Raw genomic sequence first — 24,252 nt, 5'->3', positions numbered from 1 at the left:
AGAAAAGGCATTTATGAAAAACCCACAGCTAACATCATACTCAATGATAAATGATTAAAAAAAATTTTCCCTTAGGAATGAGACAAGGATGCCCATTTTCACCACTGCAATTTAACATTATGCTAGTGGTTCTAGCCAGAGGAATTAGACAAGAAAAAGAAATAGAAGTCATCCAACCTGGGAAGGAAGAAGTAAAACTATTTGCAGATCATAGGATCCTATGTTTTAAAACTTTAGAGAATACTGCCAGTTTCCAATCTAGCATGTAAGAACTTTGGAAATCACCACTTTGTTCTAATACCAAGTAAAAGGCTGAACAAATTGAAAAATCAACAGTTCTTAGACTTGTAAGAAAAGTTCAGTTCAGTTGAGTCACTCAGTCATGTCCAACTCTTCGTGACCCCATGAATTGAAGCACGCCAGGCCTCCCTATCCATCAACAACTCCCGGAGTTCACTCAAACTCACATCCATCAAGTCAGTGATACCATCCAGCCATCTCGTCCTTCGTCATTCCCTTCTCCTCCTGCCCCCAATCCCTCTCAGCATCAGAGTCTTTTCCAATGAGTCAACTCTTCCCATGAGGTGTCCAAAGTACTGGAGTTTCAGCTTCAGCATCATTCCTTCCAAAGAACACCCAGGACTGATCTCCTTTAGAATGGACTGGTTGGATCTCCTTGCAGTCCAAGGGACTCTCAAGAGTCTTCTCCAACACCACAGTTCAAAAGCATCAATCCTTCGGCTCTCAGCCTTCTTCACAGTCCAACTCTCACAACCATACATGACCACAGGAAAAACCATAGCCTTGACTAGACGAACCTTTGTTGGCAAAGTAATGTCTCTGCTTTTCAATATGCTCTCTAGGTTGGTCATAACTTTCCTTCCAAGGAGTAAGCATCTTTTAATTTCCTGTCTGCAATCACCATCTGCAGTGATTTTGGAGCCCAGAAAAATAAAGTCTGACACTGTGTAAGAAAAGTAGTATCACAGAATGAACTCCTACCCTCCAAGTTGGAGACAGTGATCAAGAGAATCACAACTTAGGAGATCAGGAACCCTTGTAGGAAAGCAGTGCCAGTGCAAGGAAGCATGAACAAGTACTTGAATACTTGAAAAATTGCTGGTGGCTCAGCGCAGACAAGTCTGAGATACAGAAACTCCAGGGGACCCTCATCATTGGGGAGCCCTCACAGTTTCATCAGTTTTACATCCTAGAGCTCTACCAGGTTTTCACAGTGAATGTCAGAGGATAATACCCCTTGTACTAACAATAGGGGTAGCAGTTGTCAGATGTACCAGAGCGGTCTGTCCTTCTTAACAAGGTGTGTCTTCAACTAGAACCTAACTTGCTGAGGTTTTATCAGACCTAACTAACTTGAGAGAAGGGAAATAACCCATCCCAGCCCACTGTAGTCACTCTGTCCAAACAGGTAAATGGGGAGAATAGCTGACAAGGTTGTCTTAAGTTCACAGTCCAGAAGCCCAGGCTCAGTAAGAACACTTCCCCTCCCCACACAACTTCCACCACATTACTAAGAGCCTGTTTACAGCAGTTCCTTTTACTCACTACATCATGGTGACCTAACAATAAAAAATAACACTGAAAGTCAAAAAACACAGAATAGAGCAAACATCAGAACCAGACTCAGGGTTGTTGAAATGATCAGACCAGGAATTGAAAACAACTCTGATTGATAAGATTAAGACTTTATTGAAACTATGATAATGCTAATCAAAAGAAAGTGGGAATAGCTATATTAATTTCAAACAGGGTGAAATTCGGAGTAGGGAAAGTTTTTAGAAGTAAAGAAAGGCATTGTTTGCCATCAAAAAGGCCTAGCATACTTAACGTGTACGTGTGTAACAATTTAGCATCAAAATGCGTGACGTGAAAACTGGCAGAAGTGCAGAACTTTAAAAAGAGATAAATTCACTGTCATACTTGGGAACTTCAGCACCCCTCTGTCAGAAATGGACAGATCCAGAAGGTATAAAATCAGTAAGTACATAGCTGAATTCAATATCATCATCAATCACATGGATATAAGGACATCTATAGATCAACAACAGCAGAATACACATTCTTCTCAAGCTTACATGGGATATCCACCAAGATGGACCACATTCTAAGCCATAAATTAAACCATAACAAATCCTTAACATATTTTAAAAGAATAGGAATCATACATTGTCTGCTCTCAGACCACAGTGGAATTAGACTAGATGTCAATAACAAAAAGATAGCTGGAAAATTCCAAAATACTTGGGAATAAGGCACCACCCTTATAAATAAAACGAGTCAAAGAAAATATCTCATGAGAAACTTAAAAATATTTTGAACTAAATGAAAATGAAAACACAACTTATCAAACTTTGTCAGATGTAGTAGAAGCATTACTTAGAGGGAAATTTGTAGCGTTGAATGCATATATTAGAAAAGAAGAAAGATGTAAGATTAATCATCTTAGCTTCTACCTTGCTGCTGCTAAGTCACTTCAGTTGTGTCCGACTCTCTATGACCCCGTAGACAGCAGCCCACCAGGCTCCCCCATCCCTGGGATTCTCCAGGCAAGAACACTGGAGTGGGTTGCCATTTCCTTCTCCAATGCATGAAAATGAAAAGTGAAAGTGAAGTCGCTCAGTTGTGTCCGACTCCCAGCGACCCCATGGACTGCAGCCCACCAGGCCCCTCTGTCCATGGGATTTTCCAGGCAAGAGCACTGGAGTGGGGTGCCATTGCCTTTTCCGAGTTTCTACCTTAGGATACTAGAAAAAGAAGAGCAAGTTAGATCTAAAGTAAACAGAAGGAAAATAATAAAATTTAGAATAAAAACCTATCAAATTAAAAATAGGAAAATATTGAAAGCTTATTAAATTCATGTTGACATCTGGCAAAAACCACCACAATATTGTAAAGAAATTACCCTCCAATTAAAATAAATTGATTAATTAAAAAAAAGTTCAAGTGGGCAATAAAAGCCTACATTTAAAGTAAAAAAAAAAAAAAACACACAAAATATCAATGAAATAAATAAGCCTATGGCCAGGCTAAATAAGGGGAAAAAAAGGGGAGGGGGTCCCTTTATCTATATTTGAGAGAAATCATATTAAGTTTTCTAACATGAAAGTATTCCTACATTCTGGGAATAAGTTGCTCATATAATAGTTGAATTTCAGTACAGCAGTAGGTTACAAATGTTAACATTTTATTAAAAAACAATAATCCTGTGTATGAGACAGCAAAAGAGACACCGATGTATAGATCAATCTTGTGGACTCTGTGGGAGAGGGAGAGGGTGGGGAGATTTGGGAGAATAGCATTGAAACATGTATAATATCATGGATGAAACGAGTCGCCAGTCCAGGTTCGATGCACGGTACTGGATGCTTGGGGCTGGTGCACTGGGACGACCCAGAGGGAGTGTAGGGGAGGGAGGAGGGAGGAGGGTTCATGATGGGGAGCGCGGGTATACCTGTGGCGGATACATTTCGATATTTGGCAAAACTAATACAATATTGTAAAGTTTAAAAATAAAATAAAATTTTAAAAAGTAAATTAAAAAAAATTTTTTATGTTAAATTTGCATTGAGATGAGTCTGATTTTATTATTCTTATGGTTTCTGACCAGATTTTCTTCCAAATTTTAAAAAATAAATTAAAAAAAATTTTTTTTATGTTAAATTTGCATTGAGATGAGTCTGATTTTATTATTCTTATGGTTTCTGACCAGATTTTCTTCCAGAAGTTTGATACCTTATATAAATTTAATAATTCCACTGGAAACTTGAAAAGAAGGGGAATTACCTATCAGTATAACTTACATCATTTTGTATGCTTATAATTACCTTTAAAAATTTTTCTGTGGTAAATTTTTTGCAAAGAATGTTTAATCTATGTTTTGCCTGCTGTGCTTTCTGCTATATTTTTAAACTTTGGTTGTAAAATAAAGCACATAAAAAGATAAAAAGAAAAGAGAGAGAGGACACTAATATCAGAAATGAAAGGCAGGACATCACTGTGCAACCCATGTACATTAAAATGCTAATAAAGAAATACTATGGACAATTAATTATTTGCCTACAAATTTGATAACCTAGTGGAAATGGACCAACTCCTTGAAAGACACAAGCTGCCATAACTAGACTAAGAAGAAGTAAATAATATGAAAAGGCTCTGCCTGTTAAAGAAATTGAGTCAATAATTAATAACCTTTGAGAGCAGAAAGCATCAGGCCCAGATGTGTTTACTGGTGAATTATACCAGACATTTTAGGAAGAAATCACACCAAGTCTCTACAGTCACTTTCAGAAAATAGAACTAGAGGAAATACCTCCTAACTCATTCTGTGATACCAGAATTATGCTAATACTAAAACCAGACAAAGTACAAGAAAAGAAAGCCACACAGACTAACATGCGTCATAGGCATAGATGGAGAAATCCTCAACAAAATATTAGCAAATTGAATGCAACAATATATAAAAAGAATTATATACCACAACCAAATGGGATTTTATCTCATTTATGTATGCAAGGCTGGTTCAACCTTTAAAAGTCAATTAATGTAATGCATCATTGATTTGATAAAAAAAATCACATGACTGTATCAGAAGCTGCAGGAAAAGCATATAACAAACTCCAGTACCCATTCATGATAAAAACTCAGTAAACTACGAATAGAGGGGGACTACTCAACTTGACAAAGAATATCTATCAAGAAACCTACAGATAACATGATACTTAATGTATGAAGCTTGAAAATTTTCACTAAGATCAAGACCAAAACAAAGATTTTTCCTCTCACAACTCCTTTTCAACATTATACTGTATGTCCTAGCTAGTGCAGTAAGACAAGAAAATAAAATGAAAAAGGTATCCAGATTGGGAAGGATGACATAAAACTGTCTTGGTTAGCAGATGATATGATTGTCTATGTAGAGAATCAAAGAAATTAACAAAAATCTCCTGGAACTAATAAGGCATTTATAGCAAGGTACAAGATTAATATGCAAAAGTTGGTCACTTCTTTATATACTAGCCATAAATAACGGAATTTGAAATTTAAAACTCAATTCTATTAATATTAGCACCCACAAAAATGAAATACTGAAATATAAGTATACCAAAATATGCTTAAGATCTGTATGGGGAAAACTATAAAGCTCTAATGAAATAAATCAAAGAAGAACTAAATAAATGAAGAGATATTCCATGTTCGTGGACAGGAAGACTCAGTATTATCAAGATGTCAGTTCTTCCTACTTTCAATTACAGATTTATTGCAATGTAAGTCAAAATTCCAGCAAGTTCTTTTGTGAACATCAAGCAATCAAGCCTGAAGCTTAAATGGAGAAGCAAAAGACCCCAAATAGCCAACACAATAGTAAAGGAAAAGAGCACAGTTGAAAGATTGACTTCAAGATTTATATCAAGCTGCAGTAATCAAGACAGTATGGTAGTGACAAGAAAATATATAGGTACAGCATCTGTGACAAGTTCAGTTCAGTTCAGTCTCTCAGTCGTGTCTGACTCTTTGCGACCCCATGAAGCACAGCACGCCAGGCCACCCTGTCCATCACCAACTACTGGAGTCTACCCAAACCCATGTCCATTGAGTCAGTGATGCCATCCAACCATCTCATCCTCTGTCGTCCCCTTCTCCTCCTGCCCTCAATCTTTCCCAGCATCAGAGTCTTTTCAAATGAGTCAGCTCTTTACATCAAGTGGCCAAAGTATTGGAGTTTCAGCTTCAACATCAGTCCTTCCAGTGAACACCCAGGACTGATCTCCTTTAGGATGGACTGGTTGGATCTCCTTGCAGTCTAAGGGACTCTCAAGAGTCTTCTCCAACACCACAGTTCAAAAGTATCAATTCTTCGGCGCTCAGCTTTCTTACAGTCCAACTCTCACATCCATACATGAACACAGGAAAAACCATAGCCTTGACTAGATGGACCTTTGTGGACAAAGTAAACAAAGGCAATACAGTGGAGTAAAGATGTTCTTTTTAACAAATGGCTTAGAACAACCAGATAGCGCATACCAAAAAAAAATAATAATAATAATCTATAAATAGAGCTTACACCCTTCACAAAAATTAACTTAAAATAGATCACAGACCCAGATGTGAAACATAAAATTATTAACACTCCTCAGTCAGTCAGTTCATTTCTTCAGTCATGTCCGACTGTTTGCAACCCTGTGGACTGCAGCATGTCAGGCCTCTCTGTCCATCACCAACTCCTGAAGCTTGCTCACACTCATGTCCGTTGAGTCGGTGATGCCATCCAACCATCTTATCCTTTGTCGTTCCCTTCTCCTCCTGCCTTCAATTTTGTCCAACATCAGGGTCTTTTCTAATGAGTCAGCTCTTTGCATCAGGTGGCCCAAGTATTGAAGCTTCAGCATCAGTCCTTCCAATGAATATTCAGGGTTGATTTCCTTTAGGATTGACTGGTTGGATCTCCTTGCAATCCAGGGGACTCTCAAGAGTCTTCTCCCACACCACAGTTCAAAAGCTTCAGTCCTTCAGTGCTCAGTCTTCTTTATTGTCCCCCCACTTCCCATCAGCTTGCTGCAGCTTCTCCTTTGCCTTTGGACATGGGGTATCTTTTTTTGGTGGATCCAAAAAAAGCAGCTAATTGCGATTTTGGTGTTCTCTCAGGAAGATGAGTGCATGTCCTTCTACTCCGGGATATGTCCCTACCCTTAATACAGACTTCAAAAAAAGGATGCACTGCCCTCTAGATTTTGATTCCTGTTGTCACTAAGTATAATCTCAAAGGTTCTTTGGATTTTAAAAGTTTTATTGTGGATCATCTGGGAAAGTTGCATATAACAAAATAGAAAAGGTACAAAACTCAGGAAATCTTATAGTCATAACCTTTGTCTTACCTTAAGCACTACTTTGAAGAGCCGTTGGACTTTACATTTTCCTTTCTCTTTGATACCAAGAGTATATTTCAACCTAATTTCTACAAAAGATGGCTTTCAACCAAAATTTCTTCTTCTTACTACCCTACCTAAATGCAAAGAATTGTGTCATTTTTTTCCTGGAATGGCTACGGAGATGTTAGATTAGACCTTTGTCATTTCTCCTTGGACCATTGCAGAAGACTTCTCCCTTTTCTTTTTGTGCATTCTAGCTCTACCGCTTCTCCCCCAATTTAATCTGTTAAAGACACAAGTGTGTTTATAACATTTTATAAGTTCCACATCAGAAACAGGATGCAGTTAGATTTTCCCCTAACTCATACACAGTGTTATATATAAATTCGAAATTTAAATGTAAAACAAATGATTATATAAGTACCATTAGATAAATATTTAATCCTGGTGTGAAGGAGACTAAAATACAACAATAAAGGAATACACACTTAGAAAAATATTAGTAACATATGGCAGACAAAAGGTTAACAGCCTTAATAAAGTATTAGTCTATATAATAATATGCAAAAGTAATATTCATTTCCATCAACAGTCCTTTGTATTATAGTTATTATTTGATATTTTATTATTCTTACAGATTAACTAATCTTGTATTATTACTTCTATAGCAAAAACAAATTAGTTACTCACCAGGCGTATGCAGCATAGAACATCAACAAGAAATAACCAAACTAAAGACTGATTTGGAAAAGAAAAGTATCTTTTATGAAGAAGAATTGTCCAAGAGAGAAGGAATACATGCAAATGAAATTAAAAATCTGAAGAAAGAACTACATGATTCAGAAGGCCAACAACTTGCTCTCAACAAAGAAATTATGATTTTGAAAGACAAATTGGAAAAAAACAGGAGAGAGAGGTAAGAATCAAGTTATTTACTCCTCTAATAATTATTTGTTGAGTACCTGTTTGGTGTCAAGGATTGGAGAAACATATGCAATAAATACAGTCTAGTCCTCAAGAAGAGAAAAGTCAAGATTGGTAAATAGAAGATTATATTACAGCATCATAGGAAAGCAAATGGGAAGTGTAGGAACACTTGTAGAAGAGATGTGAAAGATGACTTTGCTGCTTGGGTTTTTTTGTTGTTGTTTATTTCTTTCTTTTTTTTCAAATGTTAACTTTGGTGTGTCTGGGTTTTTTGAACAAAAATTATTTCTGAGTTAAGACCAAGGATATAAGAAATATATAGCTGTGGAAGAGTGTCCAGGCAAAGTTTAGCAGACTTTGCCACGATCTATAGGAACAGGGTAGCAATGACACATTTAAAAAAAGAAAGATGTTCATTATGGTGGAGGCGTAAAAATAAAGATGAGTGTTAAGAAATGAAACTGGAAAGGAAAATAGAGGTAAGATCATGAAGGAAAGTAAGGAATTTAGACTTTATCCTAAGACTAGTGAAGAAAAATATCAAGATTATATTTTTGAACGATCACTCTTATTACTGTGTAGATTAAAAGGAGCAGACTGTAGACAGGAATCTACCCATGAGAGATGAGGTGCCTGGACCTTATGTATGACAGTGAAGATGGAGAAAGGCATATGAACTCAGAAAGTCTACTGAGAAGACAGAACCTGGAGGACATAATGACCAGATATGAGAAATGAGAAGCAGAAGAAATTATCAGTGATACTCAAATTTCTAGGTTTTAGGGAACTAAATGTATGTTATTGTCATTCTCAACTTATATGGGCAGCTTGAGTTTAATTCAGTTTGGTCCATTCATTCAACAAATTTTTTTAGAACCTGCTATGTGAAAGCACTGTTGTAGGCCCTGGGGACATAGCAGTGAACAGACAAAAATTCTCTGTCCTTATGGAGCTTTCCTTTAATTATGGTGAAAGACTATAAATAAAATATAAACAAAATAAGTAAAATACAGAATATGTTAGATAATTATTAAGTCCAAGAACAAAAAGTAAGGCAGGGGATGGGAACTGTGAAGCATTAGGGTGAGAATTAAATTGTACACACACATACACATGATAGCCAGGAAAAATTATACTGAGAAGGTGATTTCTCAGTAAGGACCAGAGAAAGTGGGTCCTTACATATGTATGAGAAGAACATTTTACATTAAGAAGTCTGTTGAGATAGTAAAAAGATAAGTGATTGCAGGGGTTGGAAGGATGATGGGATGAATATGCAGGGTACAGAGGATTTCTCGGACAGTGAAACTACTCTATATATGTCACTATACAACCTAATATAAATTGTAAAGTTTTAGTAATAATGATGTGTCTAATGTAGATTCATTAATAATAACAAACACACCACTCTTTCCTTTCAGTATTGCTGTGAACTTAAAACCATTCAAAACATCAAAGTCTATTAAAATAATAATACTAAAAACGAGTCCAATGTAGATAAAACAGAGTTAAAGGGAAAGAATAGTGAGAGATATGTATGAGAGGTAATGGGTGCCAGATCATGTAAAGTTTTATGTCATTTTCAGTGACTTACAATGACTTACAGTAAAACCATGGCAGGCTTCCCTTGTGGCTCAGCTGGTAAAGAATCTGCCTGCAATGTGGGAGACCTGGGTTCAGTCCCTGGTTGGGAAGATCCTCTGGAGAAGGGAAAGGCTACACACTCCAGTATCCTGGCCTGGAGAATTCCATGGACCGTATAGTCCATGGGGTCGCAAAGAGTCAGACACGACTAAGCGACTTATATTTTCCCTTTCAAAACCATGGCAGGGAAGCATTGCAGGATAGTGAGTGGAAAATGGACAAATACTGACTTGTGTTTTAAAAGGGTTACTCTGATGACTAGTTTAAGAAAAGTCTGAACTAGATAAGAGAAAAGGCAGGAAAACCATTTAGAAGGCTATTGCAGTAATCTAGGCAAAAGATGATGGTGGCTTGAGCCTAGGTTGGTGGCAGAAAAGGTAAAGATAATGATAGTTGCTGATACACTAGATATGGATAAGAAAGAAAGAGGAAAAATCAAGGGTGATACTACCGTTTTGGGCCTTAGCAATTAAGAGAATATAGTTACCATTTAGAGAGGAAGACTACAAAAGAAGTAAGTTTGGGATGAGAATATCAGAAGCTCAAATTATGTGTGAGATGCTTTTAGACATCCAGGTGGAAATGTCAAATAGGTCATCATGTAAACAAGTCTGGATTTCAGGGCTGGAGATAAAATCCTAGGGGGATCTATTACTCACATGATATCAAAAGGGGTGAGACTATATGAGATCACTTAGTGAATGAATATAGATGAAAAAGAAGTCCTAGGACCGTACCCTGGAACTCCAATCTTTAGAAGCTGAGAAATGAAGGAACAGCAAAGTGGATAAGAAAGAGCCAGGAAGAATGATAAGAAGAAGACCAGGCAAATTTGGTGCCCAGATTTGGTATTATGATGAATGTGTATCAAATCTGTCTACATGTCAAATTAGATGAGGTCTAAATCAAATAAGATGAGGACCATATAATTGATAGATGAGTTTAAAAATATGAAGGTCATTGGTGACTTTGATAAGAACAATTTCAGGGGCCAGAAAACCCATAATGGATCTGAAGACTTGAAGGAGAGTGTTTGGAGACAGGATATATATAACACTGTTATTATTGGAAGTCTTTCATTGCAAGAACAAGAAGGTGAAATAATAATTGGAGGAGAAATTTATCTCAAAAATAACACCATGCTTGTAATCTGATAGAAAGTACCCAGTAGATGATTCAGACAGATAGGGAAGAAGTGTACTTAAGCAGGCACATAAGCAAAGAGGTTGACCTTAGCTGTGTTTTTTCCTATAGTAAGAGAAGAGTAAGTCGAATATATGATTATAGGGAAAGGAAGGTGGTGTTGGTGGTAACTTGATTATCTGTTATTAGGGTTGGGCATGTTGAATTGGAGGTGCTTAGGAGACAATTTTGAGGAGATATCAAGTCGACAGTTTGAAACCCAGGAAAGCTTCCAACCTACATAGTGGTGGTTTAGTCGCTAAGTTGTGTCCAACTCTTGCAAATCCATGGACTGTAGCCTGCTAGGCTCCTTTGTCCATGGGATTCTCCAGACAAGAATACTGGAGTGGGTTGCCATTTCTTTCTCCGATGTAGATTGGAGTAGTTTAATTAGTTCTAATTCATCTCCAATGTAGATTCAGATGTAAATTCAGCATAATAGATGATAATTGAAATCAGGTAATATAATAGATGCAATAGCTCAGGAAGAAGGTGTAAAGAAAAGTTGAGCACCTGAGACAGAATACCTAAGAGTATTGGCATTTATGTGGAGGAAGGAGGGGACGGTGGGGGCTCACAAAGACAGCTAGAAAGTCAAAATGTAGGCAGAAATCAGGAAAGTGGGCATCACTGAAGCCAGAGGAAGACTGCATTTCAAGAGAGGGAAATGGGGACAGTGTCAAAGGTAGCCAGTAGATTGGATATAATAACAGTTTGGAACAATAGGTTTGAGACAGCATTTTTTTTGAGGTGATGGCAGCATAAGCCAGATTTTGGCATAGGGAAGAAAAATTAGGCAATGAGTTAAGTGAATATGGCAGTCTCAAGATTTCAAGGTGGTTACCAGTGAACAGGAAGACCAGGAAAGTGGCTAACTTGGTAAAAAATCAGCCTGCAATGCAAGGGACTGCCTGCAAAGCAGGAGACCTAGGTTCACTCCCCAGGTTGGAAAGATCCCCTAGAGAAGGAAATGGCAACCCACTCTAGTATTCTTGCCTGGGAAATTCCATGGATGGAGGAGTCTGGTGGGTTACAGTCCATGCAGTTGCAAGAGTCAGACACAACTGAGTGACTAAACCACCGCCATCATAGTAGACCCTCAGCACATTTTTAAAGGCTTCCCTGGTGGCTCAGACAGTAAAGAATCTGCCTGCAATGGTGGAAATGCGGGTTCGATCCCTGGATCAGGAAGATTCCCTGGAGAAAGGACTGGTAACCCACTCTAGTATTCTTGCTTGGAGAATTCCATGGACAGAGGAGCCTGGTTGGCTACAGTCCATGGGGTCTCAAAGAGTTGGATACGACTGAGTAACACTTTCACTTTCCTTTTTGTTTATTTTGTTTAAGTATGGCAGAGACTTATGTTTAATGCTAATAGGAAAAAACAAAAATGGTTTTATATAGAAAAAAATTTTTTGGCTGTGCTGGGTCTTCATTGCTGTGCACTTTTCTCTAGTTGCGGTGAGCAGAGGATACTCTCTAGTTGCGGTGTGAGGGCTTCTCCTTGCAATGGCTTCTCTTGTTGCCAAGGACAGACTCCAGGGCCTTTGGACTTCAGTAGTTGCAGCACCTGGGTCCAGTAGCTGTGGCTTCCAGGCTCCAGAGCACAGGCTCAGTAGTTGTGGTGCATGGACTCACTTCCTCTGAGGCATGTGGGATCTTCCTAGGCCAGAAATCAAACCCATGTCTCCTGCATTGGCAGGCATATTCTTTACCACTGAGCCTCCAGGGAAGCCCTTTATAGAAATTTTACTCAATTTACTTTCATCTACTTGTATTTCTGAAAGAATGCATCTTTTTAGTTTTTCATATTTTTTTAAGTTGTTGTTTTTGTTGCTTCTGAATCTAGAAAGATTCTAAACATAACTGAATTTCACATTTTGATTGTAGATAATAAAGTGACACATTTGCTTGGACACAAAATGGTTATTTTCCTAGAAGTTAATCATATAATTATAATTTAATTTATATTCAATAATTTAGTGATAAAGGGATTTTTAAGATTACATTTTTAAATCAACCATTATTTGTGTTCTTTGTTGACTTGGAAGCAATTATAGAATTACCCAGAACTACTTCACTTTGAAATTTATTTGCTGCTAACCAACTTTCTCCATCAAACTGCAGTAGAGATAAGGCTCTTCTCTACACTTCAGTTCAGTATTCAAAAACTGATTCCACTGTCTCCTTTGCTGCTGCTGCTGCTAAGTCACTTAAGTCGTGTCCGACTCTGTGTGACCCCATAGACGGAAGCCCACCAGGCTCCCCCGTCCAGGCAAGAACACTGGAGTGGGTTGCCATTCCCTTCTCCAATACATGAAAGTAAAAGGGAGGTTTTTAAAAAGTTTGTAGAATTGTGTTTACCTCTAAGGGTTAATCAGTTCTGTCCCCCAGAACTAAACAAGTTTTATAACATTAAATGTGTTATATGTATATATATGTAGACTGGTAGGTACGTAGGGAAGAAGCAAAGAAGGAATTAGGGAAGGATGGCCTGAGTGTATTGAGAGAACTGTTGGTAGTATAATTTGAGTTTTCTTGAATTTTCTGTGCAATCTAGACCTGAGTGTAGAATCATACTGTGGTCCCTGTATCCTCCTTTTCCCCTTGCTTCCTCATGATCTCATACTTCCTAGCATATACACAGCCAAATAAGGAGAGCATAATCAGGATGTCTTCCTCAGATTTTCAAATGAACAACAAAATAAATGTTATTAAGCAGAGAAATCTACTTATTAATTAAAAGGAAATGATTGAGATTTCTTCATTTTAAGGGAAAGGATTGGGATTTGGAGCAATTGAGATATAGTGGTTTTTCAGAATAGAGCATATGATACAATACCATTATTTTACTTTTAATTCAACTCCTTTTTTTCTTGCATATTTTGAATTGTATTAGTCAAAGTGAAAGGGAAGAATTTGAAAATGAGTTCAAGCAACAGTATGAACGAGAAAAAGTGTTATTAACTGAAGAAAATAAAAAACTGACAAGTGAGCTTGATAAGGTGAGTGATTCAGTCTCATTTATGTTTATTTTTTTTTTATGTTTATTGACACATGCTAGATTGTTCAGTACTGCCATATAGATATATTATGCCATATATGCCATATATATGCCATATAGCCATATAGACTGTAGATATAATTTTATATTTGATGTACATTTTTAATTTAATATTTCTTCTTATATCAAAGATTGCTTCTGTGTACAGCCAATGTTTCATTTTACCAATCTTTACAAGAGTCTTCTGGAGAAAGGACTTGGCTCACCTTGTCTTGTTCTTTGTCGCAGTATTTTTTGAGCCCTTGTTCTTTATTTCACTTTCTATCCCTTTTTACTCTTTCTTTCAAACTCATCACTTATAATGTAATGGCTAGCTAAGTTAGGGCCTGCCTTTGGTAAGGACAGGAACAATTAAGCCAAACTAGAGTAATTTTGACAACTCTGATCTTATTCATGATGGAGAACTGAAATAGCTAGAAATAATACCATTGGTATGTAAGAAGCCAAAGAAACCAACTCTGTCTAAACCCTAGCACAAACAAAGGGCTGAACCATAGACTAAATCTAGATTACAACAACCAGATTTATGAACAAAATTTCAAATACTTAAAGGAATCTTTTTTCCAATTAGTATCTCAGTTTTCTTAAATTGCCATCATTCTGCATTTCTGTGTTATTTGTTAGCATATGTGAAAATCCTAATGTTAATCTGCAATTTTAATGGTTGTACTTACTTATAAATAAGGTTTGGATAATTGTCCTTTATAATGAGTTCTAATATTTTCCAAAGTATTATGTTTAATTAGTCATTTCAACAACAGATTGAAAGACAATGGCTAAATAATCACACAAAAAAAGAGACTCTTCATTCTATCTTAATTTCCAACATATTCCATGTTTATTTTCATTTCTCTCACTATATTTCCCATGATTATTCAACTTTTTAAGCATTTAAAAATGACTTTGCTTGTTTGGTTACAAACCATTTGAGAAAGAACTCTGTTAGTTTATTTTATGCTTGCAAAGCTGATGAATACAAACACTGGAAAATGACCAAATACTAAGTAGTATGAATTATTTTAGACTGTGAATACTTTGTGAACATTATTGTATAGCTGTTGGTTATTTCCACTAAAATAAAACTAATAAGGCTTCCCTGGTGGTTCAGTGGATAAGAATCCACCTGCCAACGCAGGGGCACAGGTTCGACCCCTGGTCCAGTAAGATTCCACATGCTGTGAAGCAGCTAAGTGTGTGCACCACAGCTAATGAGCCCACACTCTAGAGTCCGTGAGTCACAACTGCTGAAGCCTGTGTGCTCTAGGGCCGCCCAGTCACAGTTACTGAAGCCCGTGCACCTAGAAGCCAAGCTCCACAACTAGAGAAGTCACTGCAGTGTGAAGCCTGCGTACCACACGAAGAGAACCCCCGTTCCCTGCAACGAGAGAAAGCCTGCACGCAGCAACAAAGACACGGTGCAACCAAAATAAAATAAATGTATCTTTAAAAACTAGGATGATTTAAATTTTATCCAAATAAGTCACATAATTGTTATTGAATGGACTTGTATCATGATTGCAAAATTGAGCAATCATTTCTGTCTACAAGACAGAATTTTAAGATTCTGTTAAGAGTTATCTTGAGGTAAGAAATATAATTAAAGCCTAGAAGGCCACTTCATATAGAATTTCTAAGCAAATGACCTAGTAAAAGATGGTATTATAGTTGAATAAAAATTGAATTGTGATATAATCAGATTGAATATAGATCAAATTTTATATTCACCCCTTGGCTTTATTTCATGATTAACCATAATGTTCTGGTGAGCTTACCAGAAACACATCTTTAGAAATAATTTTTAAACAATACTCTTTTGATTTTGATGAGATCTGAAAGATAAAAACCTATCTCCTAATTTTATAAAAAATAGAGCATTTCGATATTTGGCAAAACTAATACAGTACTGTAAAGTTTAAAAATAAAATAAAATTTAAAAAAAGAAAAAAAAACAGAGCATTACCTTGTCTTGCTAAATTGAAAGATATGAAAGAGAATGTGAGTAGAACTTTGACAGCAAGTCATAATGGTTGGAGAGTATTCAATGACAAATGATAACAAGGAAATATGTATTCCTTGAGAGTTAGGGGAGGATCTGGGTCTTCTTCTGTTTGAACCTCTTCTGTATTTTTGCTCCTCATATTTAGCTTTACTTGTCTTTCTCCTTCTTACTCAGCCCGCTGCGTATTTTCACTCTTTCTTTCCATTTATGTATTTTTGTTTGTTTGATTACATGGAACATTTTCCCCAAGAGAAATAACCAAAGAACACCTTTGCCATTGCTACGCCAGCTGTCCCAGCTGGAAGAGAACCGAATTCCTTCTCAACACAACTTCAGATATAGACACCAAAAAGCAATTCGTGTGTTAATTTTGAAACTTAGATAACTAATAGGTTCTTACAGTCAGGTTTTTTAACTTCAAAAGTAAAAATTAAAAATTAAATAGAAAAAACCTTATTGATATTTTCAGAAGTCTGCATTCAAAGTTTCTATTAAAGGTAACTTATTGCAAATAAAATCGCCATCTGTGCCAAGGAGTGGAAGTAAATGGTTTCCGGTGAGAAAAGATTATCATTTGTATCTTGTTTTTAAATAATTATTTTGTGTAAAATCAAACTTGTACAAAGTGTGGAAAATATTCAACACAGAAGTTACCTATGATTTCATCAACCTGAAACAGCTGTTTTACTTTTATATGTTCCTTTCCAGGTTCTCTTGGTTGGTACACATATTATTACATAATTTCAGTCATATATACATTTTATTTTCTAATCTGCCTTTTCACTTAAAACATGAGCACTCTTCCATATCCTATGTAGTCTTATAATTATCATAAACCAAATATGTCAGTTCACAAATAGTAAAATCTTATTCTCAGATATGCAAAATGAGCTAATACTTAGGTAAAGTTTACTTTTTACCCTCCTAATTTACTTTATATAAATCATTTAATCCTCACAAATCTTTCAGGTATACCCTATTTTTCTTAGCATTTTACAGATACTGAGGCAAAAGGGAGGTGAAGCTACTCTCCTAATCTCACAACTAGCGGATGGCAGAATGGGATTAGAACACAGGTAGTCTGGCTCCAGAGCCCATGCTTTTGTTTAGTGAGAATGAAAAAATTAGCTTTTTCTGACAAATACTAAACAAATCTATTTAAGACTGCTTGTAACTATTGTAACATGACAGTGCAAAAATCTGTATTTCCTCCTCTTCTTGCAAATCTCCAGCTGAAACCCCAACCACAAATTATTTGGATGGGCTGTCAAAAGCAGTGGTGATCAAAAAATGATGTGTTGTGGGAATTAGTGATAACACTGCATCTGGAAAAAACATTCTCAAAAACAGCCTGTATACCTCTGGCTGTGTTAACATCAAGAGATTGATGCATCCTGTCCAAAAAAAAAAAAGTTTCATAGTGGACACAGTTATTGAAAATAGTAATTTCAGAGTTCCCAGAGTTAACTAAAGGAAGACAAATGCAAAACATTGCTGAGTTAAATTAAAGGATGTCTAAACAAATGGAGAGAGATACTGTTAGGATATTGTTAGAACTGCAGTTCTCTAATCTGTAGATTCAAGGAAATCCCTATAAAGATTATATAGGCTTTTTTGTTAGAAGTGACAAGCTTATTCTTAAATGTATATGGGTATACAAAAGATCTAAAGTAGCAAAAATATTTCAGGGAGTGGGTATAAAAGTTGAAGAGTTTACACTACCAAAGTTTGAAACTTACTGTAAATCTACAGTAATCAAAAGATTACTAAAGGAAATCAACCCTGAATATTCCTTGGAAGGACTGATGTTGAAACTGAAGCTCCAGTACTTTGGCCACCTGATGCAAAGAGCCAACCAATTGGAAAAGACCCTGATGCTATGAAAGATTGAGGGCAGGAGGAGAAGGGGATGACAAAGAATGAGATGGTTGGATGGCATCACCGACTCATTGGACATGAGTTTGAGCAAGCTCTGGTGATGGTGAAGGACAGGGAAGCCTGGTGTGTTGCAGTCCATGGGGTCACAAAGAGTCAGACACGACTGAGCAACTGAACAACAACCTTGCTATAACAAAACAGAGTAGAGTCCAAAAATAAGATGTCATATTAGAGTTGATTGATTTTCAGCACAAGTGCCAAGGCAATTAAATGGGAAAAAATAGATGTGAGACATGATACTATACTAGAAGAGAACATAGGAAAAATATTCTATGATGTAAATCATAGCAGTAGTTTCTTAGGTCTGTCTCCCAAAGCAATAGAAATAAAAGCAAAAATAAGCAAATGGTACCTAATTAAACTTAAAAGCTTTTGCACAGCAAAGAAAATCATAAATAAAATGAAAAAAAAAAAAAAAAAAACTTGTGGACTGGGAAAGAAATATTTGCAAATGATGCAACCAGCAAGGGCTTAATTTCCAAAATATACAAACAGCTCATATAACTCAATAACAAAAACAAACCCAATCAAAAAATGGTCAGAAGACCTAAATAGACATTTGTCCAAAGAAAATATACAGATGGCTAACAAACACATGAAAAGATGCCCAACACTGCTAATTATTAGAGAAATGCAAGTGAAAACTATAATGAGATGCCACCTTATACCAGTCAGAATGACCATCATCAAAAAGTCTACAAAGAATAAATGCTGGAGAGGATATGGTGAAAAGGGACCTTCCTACAGTGTTAGTGGGAATGTAGATAGTGGCAGGCACTATGGGAAACAGGATGGAGGCTTCTTAAAAAACTAAAAATAGAGTTCAATCCAGCAATCCCACTCCTGAACATAAATCTGGAGAAACTCAAATTTGAAAAGGTAATGCACCTCTGTTCATAGCAGTGCTGTTCACAGTAGCTAAGATATGGAAGCAACCTAAATGTCCACCAACAAATGAATAGTTAAAGATGTGGTATATATTGATATATATGAAATTGAATACTTTGTTGTTCTTTAGCCACTAAGTCCTGTTCAGCTGTTTGCAACCCCATGGACTGCAGCATGCCAGGCTCCTCTATTCTCTGCTATCTCACAGAGTTTGCTCACATTTAAATCCATTGAATTGGTGATGCTATTTAACCATCTCATCCTCTGCCACCCGCTTCCCCTCTTCCCCTCAATCTTTCCCAGCATCAGGGTCTTTTTCAGTGAGTTGGCTCTTTGCATCATGTGGTCGAAGTATTGGAGCTTCAGTTTCAACATCAGTCCTTACAATGAATATTCAGGGTTGATTTCCTTTAGGATTAACTGGTTTGATCTCCTTGCAGTCCAAGGGACTCTTGAGAGTCTTCTCTAGTAGCACAGTTCAAAAGCATCAATTCTCAGTGCTCAGTCTTTATGGTCCAACTTTCACATCCGTACATGACTACTGGAAAAACCATAGCTTTAACTATATGGACCTTTGTCAGCAAGGTAATGTCTCTTCTATTTAATACGCTGTCTAGGTTAGTCATAACCTTCCTTCCAAGGAGCAAGCATCTTTTAACTTCATGGCTGCAGTCACTGTCCACAGTGAAATTGGAGCCCAAGAAAATAAAATATGTCACTACTTCTACTTTTTTCCCCTTCTGTTTGCCATGAAGTGATAGGACCAGAGGCCATAATCTTAGTTTTTTACTGCTGAGTTTCAAGCCAGCCTTTTCACTCTCCTCTTTTGGCCTCATAAGAGTCTCTTTAGTTCCTCTTCACTTTTTGCTATTAGAGTGGTATCATCTGCATATCTGAGGTTGTTGATATTTCTCCAGCAATCTTGATTCCAGCTTGTGGTTCATCCAGCCTGGCATTTCACGTGGTGTACTATGCATAGAAGTACATATGTAAGCTGTGCATAAGTAAGAAGGGTGACAGTATACAGCCTGTTACTCCTTTTCCAATTTGGAACCAGTGCGTTGTGCCATGTCTGGTTCTAACTGTTGCTTCTTGACCCACATACAGGTGTCTCAAGAGACAGGTAAGGTGGTCTGTTACTCCCATCTCTCTAAGAATTTTCCAGTCTGTTGTGATCCACACAGTCAAAGGCTTTAGAGTAGTCAATGAAACAGAAGTAGATATTTTTCTGAAATTCACCTGCTTTCTTTGTGATCCAGTGAATGTCAGCAGTTTGATCTTTAGTTCCTCTGCCTCTTCAAAACTCAGCTTATACATCTGAAAGTTCTTGGTTCACATACTGCTGAAGGATTTTGAGAATTACCTTGCTAGCATAGGAAATGAGTGCCATTGTATGGTGGTTTGAACATTCTTTGGCATTGCCTTTCTTTGGGATTGGTATGAAAACTGACCTTTTCCAATCCTGTGGCCATTGCTGAGTTTTCCAAATGTGATGACATATTGAGTACAGCACTTTAACAGCATCATTTTTTAGGATTTTAAATAGCTCAACTAAAATTCCATCATCTCCACTAGCTTTGTTTATAGTAATGCTTTCTAAGGCCTACTTGACTTCACACTCCAAGATGTCTGGTTGGTGTTTTCTATGACCAGTGCGTTCTTTTGGCAGAATTCTGTTAGCCTTTGCCCTGCTTCATTTTGTACTCTAAGACTAAACTTGCCAATTACTGCAGGTATCTCTTGACTTCCTACTTTTGCATTCTAATCTCCTATGATGAATAGGGCATCTTTTTTTTTTTTTTGGTATTAGTTCTAGGAGGTCTTCTAGGTCTTCATAGAATTGTTCAACTTCAGCTTCTTTGGCATTGGTTGTGGGGGCATAGAATTGGATTACTGTGATGTTGAATGCTTTGCCTTGAGACTGCATCCAAGTACTGCATTTTGGACTCTTGTTGATTATGAGGGCTACGCCATGTCTTCTATGGGATTCTTGCCCACAGGAGTAGATATAATGTTCATCTTAATTAAATTCACCCATTCCTGTTCATTTTAGTTCACTGATTGTTAAGCTATCCATGTTCAGTCTTGCCATCTCCTACTTGACTATGTTCAATTTTCCTTGATTTACAGACCTAACATTACAGATTTCTATCTAATATTGTTCTTTACAGCATTGGGCTTTACTTTCACCAGCAGACACGTTCACAGCTGAGCATTGTTCCTACTTTGGCATACCCACTTCATTCTTTCTGGACCTATTAGTAATTGCCCTGTATCTTTTTGCCTTGTCCTACTGTTCATGGGGTTTTCTCTAGGCACGAATACTGAAGTGATTTGACATTCCTCCTCCAGTGGGCCACGTTTTGTCAAAACTCTTTATTATGCCCATCTTGGCTGGCCCTGCACAGCATGGCTCATAGCTTCTTTGAGCTATGCAAACCCCTTCTCCGTGACAAGGTTGTGATCTATGAAAGGGAATGGAATACTACTCAGCCATTAGAAAATTTGTAAATAAGTTCATTTGTATCATTTTTTAAGATTCCACATACAATTGACATCATATAATACTTGCCTTTCTCTGTCTGTCTTCCTTCACTTAGTGTTCATCTTTAAGTCCATCCATGTTGTGGCAAATGACATCATTTCGTTCTTTTTTCCTGGAATACTACTCAGCCATTAAACAGAATGAAATATGTCATTTGCCACAACATGAATGAACTTAGAGATTATGTACTAAGTGAAGTTAAGTCATACAGAGAAAGATAAATATCATTTAATATCACTTATATGTGGAATCTTAAAAAATGATACAAATGAACTTATTCACAAAACAGAAAGTGACTCGTAGACATTGAAAGCAATTTAGGGTTACCAAAGGGAAAAGGACAGGAGAGGGATAAATTTGGAGTTTGGGATTAAAAGATACAAACTACTATATATAAAATATACAAACAGCAAGATTCTACTGTATAGGACAGGAAATATCAATATCTTGTAATAAGCTACAATGGAATGGAATATGGAAAAGGTTCTCTCTCTATAGATAGATATAGATTTATCTGAATCATTGCTGATGTGATTTCATCAGGAACTACACAACACTGTAAGTCAACTGAATTTAAAAAAAAAAACAGAGATTATATACACATACACACCCTTATATACATACACTCACATAATCACACACATGTATTATGTATAAAAATGTTTACTGTAAGGAATTGGCTCACTTGATTATTATTGTTGTTTAGTTGCTAAGTTGTGTTCCAAGATCTGCAGTTTGTAAGCTGGAGAGACAGTTTAGTCCAAGTCCAAAGGGCTTAAGAACCAAGAGAACCAGTGGTGTAATTCTAGTCCAAAAGCTAGTGAAGACTCCAAACCCAGGGAGAGCGACTGTTTCAGTAAGAGACCAAAGACAAGTGCAAGCAGCGTGAAGGCAGTCAGGCAGGAGCAGTTCCCTCTTACTCACTAGAGTCAGCCTTTTCTTCTTTTCAGGCCTTCAACTGATTGAATAGGGTCCACTCACATTAGGAAGGGTAATCTGCTTTATTCAGTCAATTGATTCAAATGTTAATCTCACCCAGAGACATCTTCAGAGATACCAACATAATGTGTAAGCAGATGTCTAGGCACCCTATGACCCAGTCAAGTTGACATAAATTTAATCATCCCATGGCCTCTCATCTTCACAAACCTGTTAATAATTGTTCTAGGATAAATTCACCTCCTTCAAACTGAGTAATCAAAAATAAACTATAAACATACCAGAAAGGGAGAAAGGAATAGTGATAACTAATGGCAGAGTGAGACCATTTATCAGAAAAATGTAGCCATGAAGTAAAAATTACATGCAAATATTTTATCATGGATTTTTAAAAACTTAATAAAGCAAGAAGTTTTGCTTCTGTGACAGATTAGCTTACATCATACCTACCACTACCACCTCACCAAGAACTATAAAGCTGGATGGATTTAAAAAAAAATTTTTTTAATACAGTAGGAATACTGCCTACAGTATTCTTTTTTTATTTTATTTTATTTTTAAACTTTACAATATTGTATTAGTTTTGCCCAACATCAAAATGTTTGCCTACAGTATTCATCTGCAAGAAGGCATTGGAAAAATAGGAAGGCAGCCTAGACTTTACTGACCCAGATCCTACAGAAAGGAGTAGAACTGAGAGATGAGCCCAGCATTCATTGCCACTTGAGGATTTGCTGGTATGAACGCTATCACTGAGAATCCAGGAAGTTGAGCACACTATTCCACAGTATTATCACGAGTTTGGAGAGATTAAAAACTAAATATCAATGCAGGATCCTTGATAATCAATTCAAGCTTTCAATTAAGGTCATTGAAAAGACTCCATTTTCATAATAAGCATGAACCAAAAAGAGAAGAGCCCACTCAGTGACTGAAACCCAGCCTTTAAGTAATTCAGTCCTTCATCTGTCTTTGTTTAGTTGCCTGCCAGAGTATAAGTAAACGCTCTCTGGAGGAAGATATTATATAGAGTCTCAGATTATCTTTAAAATTTTCATTCGGTGTGCATGGCATGCAGTAAGAAATTACAATGCATACCAAGAAAAACAACCTAATAAAACCAAGACATAAAAATATAACAGCAACCAAATATTAAGTCAGAAAATAAAAAATGAGAGGAAAACTAGTCAGTTTAAACAGACCTACACAATTCCCAGTAAAGAAAATAGAAGACATGTAGAATTTCCGCAGACACCTGGAACCTATACAAAGAAGTCAAATAAATCTTTAAGAGTAAAAAATAAAATAATTGAAACACCTAACAGAAAATTTTAACAGTAGATTGGAAAGAAGCAAAGAAAGGGTAAATAAACTTTCCATGCTGAAGTAAAGATATATCAATACGTTTTAAAGCACAGAAATATATAAAAAAGGTATATATAGAGACATAGGGGATGTGATGAAAAAAATCTGACAGAAAATATTTGCTTTCCCAGAAGGAGAGAGAACGTTTGTGGCAGAAGCAATATTTGCAAAGTTAATAGCCCACCATTTTCCAAAACCTATGAGAAATATTTAGCTACAAATTCAAGAAATGTCACAGACCCTAAAGGGAAATTAAATCCCTATCAGGCATACTATGGAAGAATTGCAAAAACCAGCAACCAAACCTAGACAGCATATTAAAAAGCAGAGACATCACTTTGCCAACAAAGGTCTGTATAGTTAAAGCTATGGTTTTTCCAGTAGTCATGTACAGATGTGAGAGTTGACCATATAGAAGGCTGATTGACGAAGAATTGATGCTTTTGAACTGTGGTGCTGGAGAAGACTTGAGAGTCCCTTGGACAGTAAGGAGATCAAACCAGTCAATCCTAAAGGAAATTAACCCAGAATATTCATTGGAAGGACTGATACTGAAGCTGGAGCTCAAATACTTTGGCCACTTGATGCGAAGAGCCAACTCATTGGAGAAGACCTTGATGCTGGGAAAGATTGAAGGCAGGAGGGGAAGGGGACAACAGATGATAAGATGGTTGGATGGCATCATTGACTCAATGGGCATGAGTTTGAGCAAACTCCAGGAGATAGTAAAGGACCAGGAAGCCTGGCATGCTGCAGTCCATGGGGTTGCAAAGAGTCAGACGTGACTGAGCAGCTGAACTACAACAGAACAACCAAAGAAAATCCAGGAAGCAGCCAGAGAAGAAAGACATGTTATATTCAAAGGAGCAACAGC

At 36.8% G+C, this 24,252-nt stretch overlaps 1 protein-coding gene across 18 annotated transcripts in view; it reads left to right on the top strand.

Annotated features, from left to right (window-relative positions):
• Window positions 1-24,252, top strand: part of CDC42BPA (CDC42 binding protein kinase alpha) — a 296,769-nt gene that overhangs the window by 203,120 nt on the left and 69,397 nt on the right. For all 18 annotated transcript variants that reach the window (XR_003514893.1, XM_027564637.1, XM_027564634.1 and 15 more), the window contains 2 exons: window positions 7,556-7,803; window positions 13,540-13,645. Coding sequence is in view for 17 of the 18 variants with exons in the window: in XM_027564637.1 (XP_027420438.1) it covers window positions 7,556-7,803; window positions 13,540-13,645 (354 nt within the window). In the remaining variant the exon portion in view is untranslated. The remainder of the gene's footprint in view (window positions 1-7,555; window positions 7,804-13,539; window positions 13,646-24,252) is intronic.

Source organism: Bos indicus x Bos taurus, chromosome 16 (genome assembly GCF_003369695.1).
Source record: "Bos indicus x Bos taurus breed Angus x Brahman F1 hybrid chromosome 16, Bos_hybrid_MaternalHap_v2.0, whole genome shotgun sequence".
Lineage (NCBI taxonomy): Eukaryota > Metazoa > Chordata > Mammalia > Artiodactyla > Bovidae > Bos > Bos indicus x Bos taurus.
This window is presented reverse-complemented; position numbering and strand designations above follow the sequence as displayed.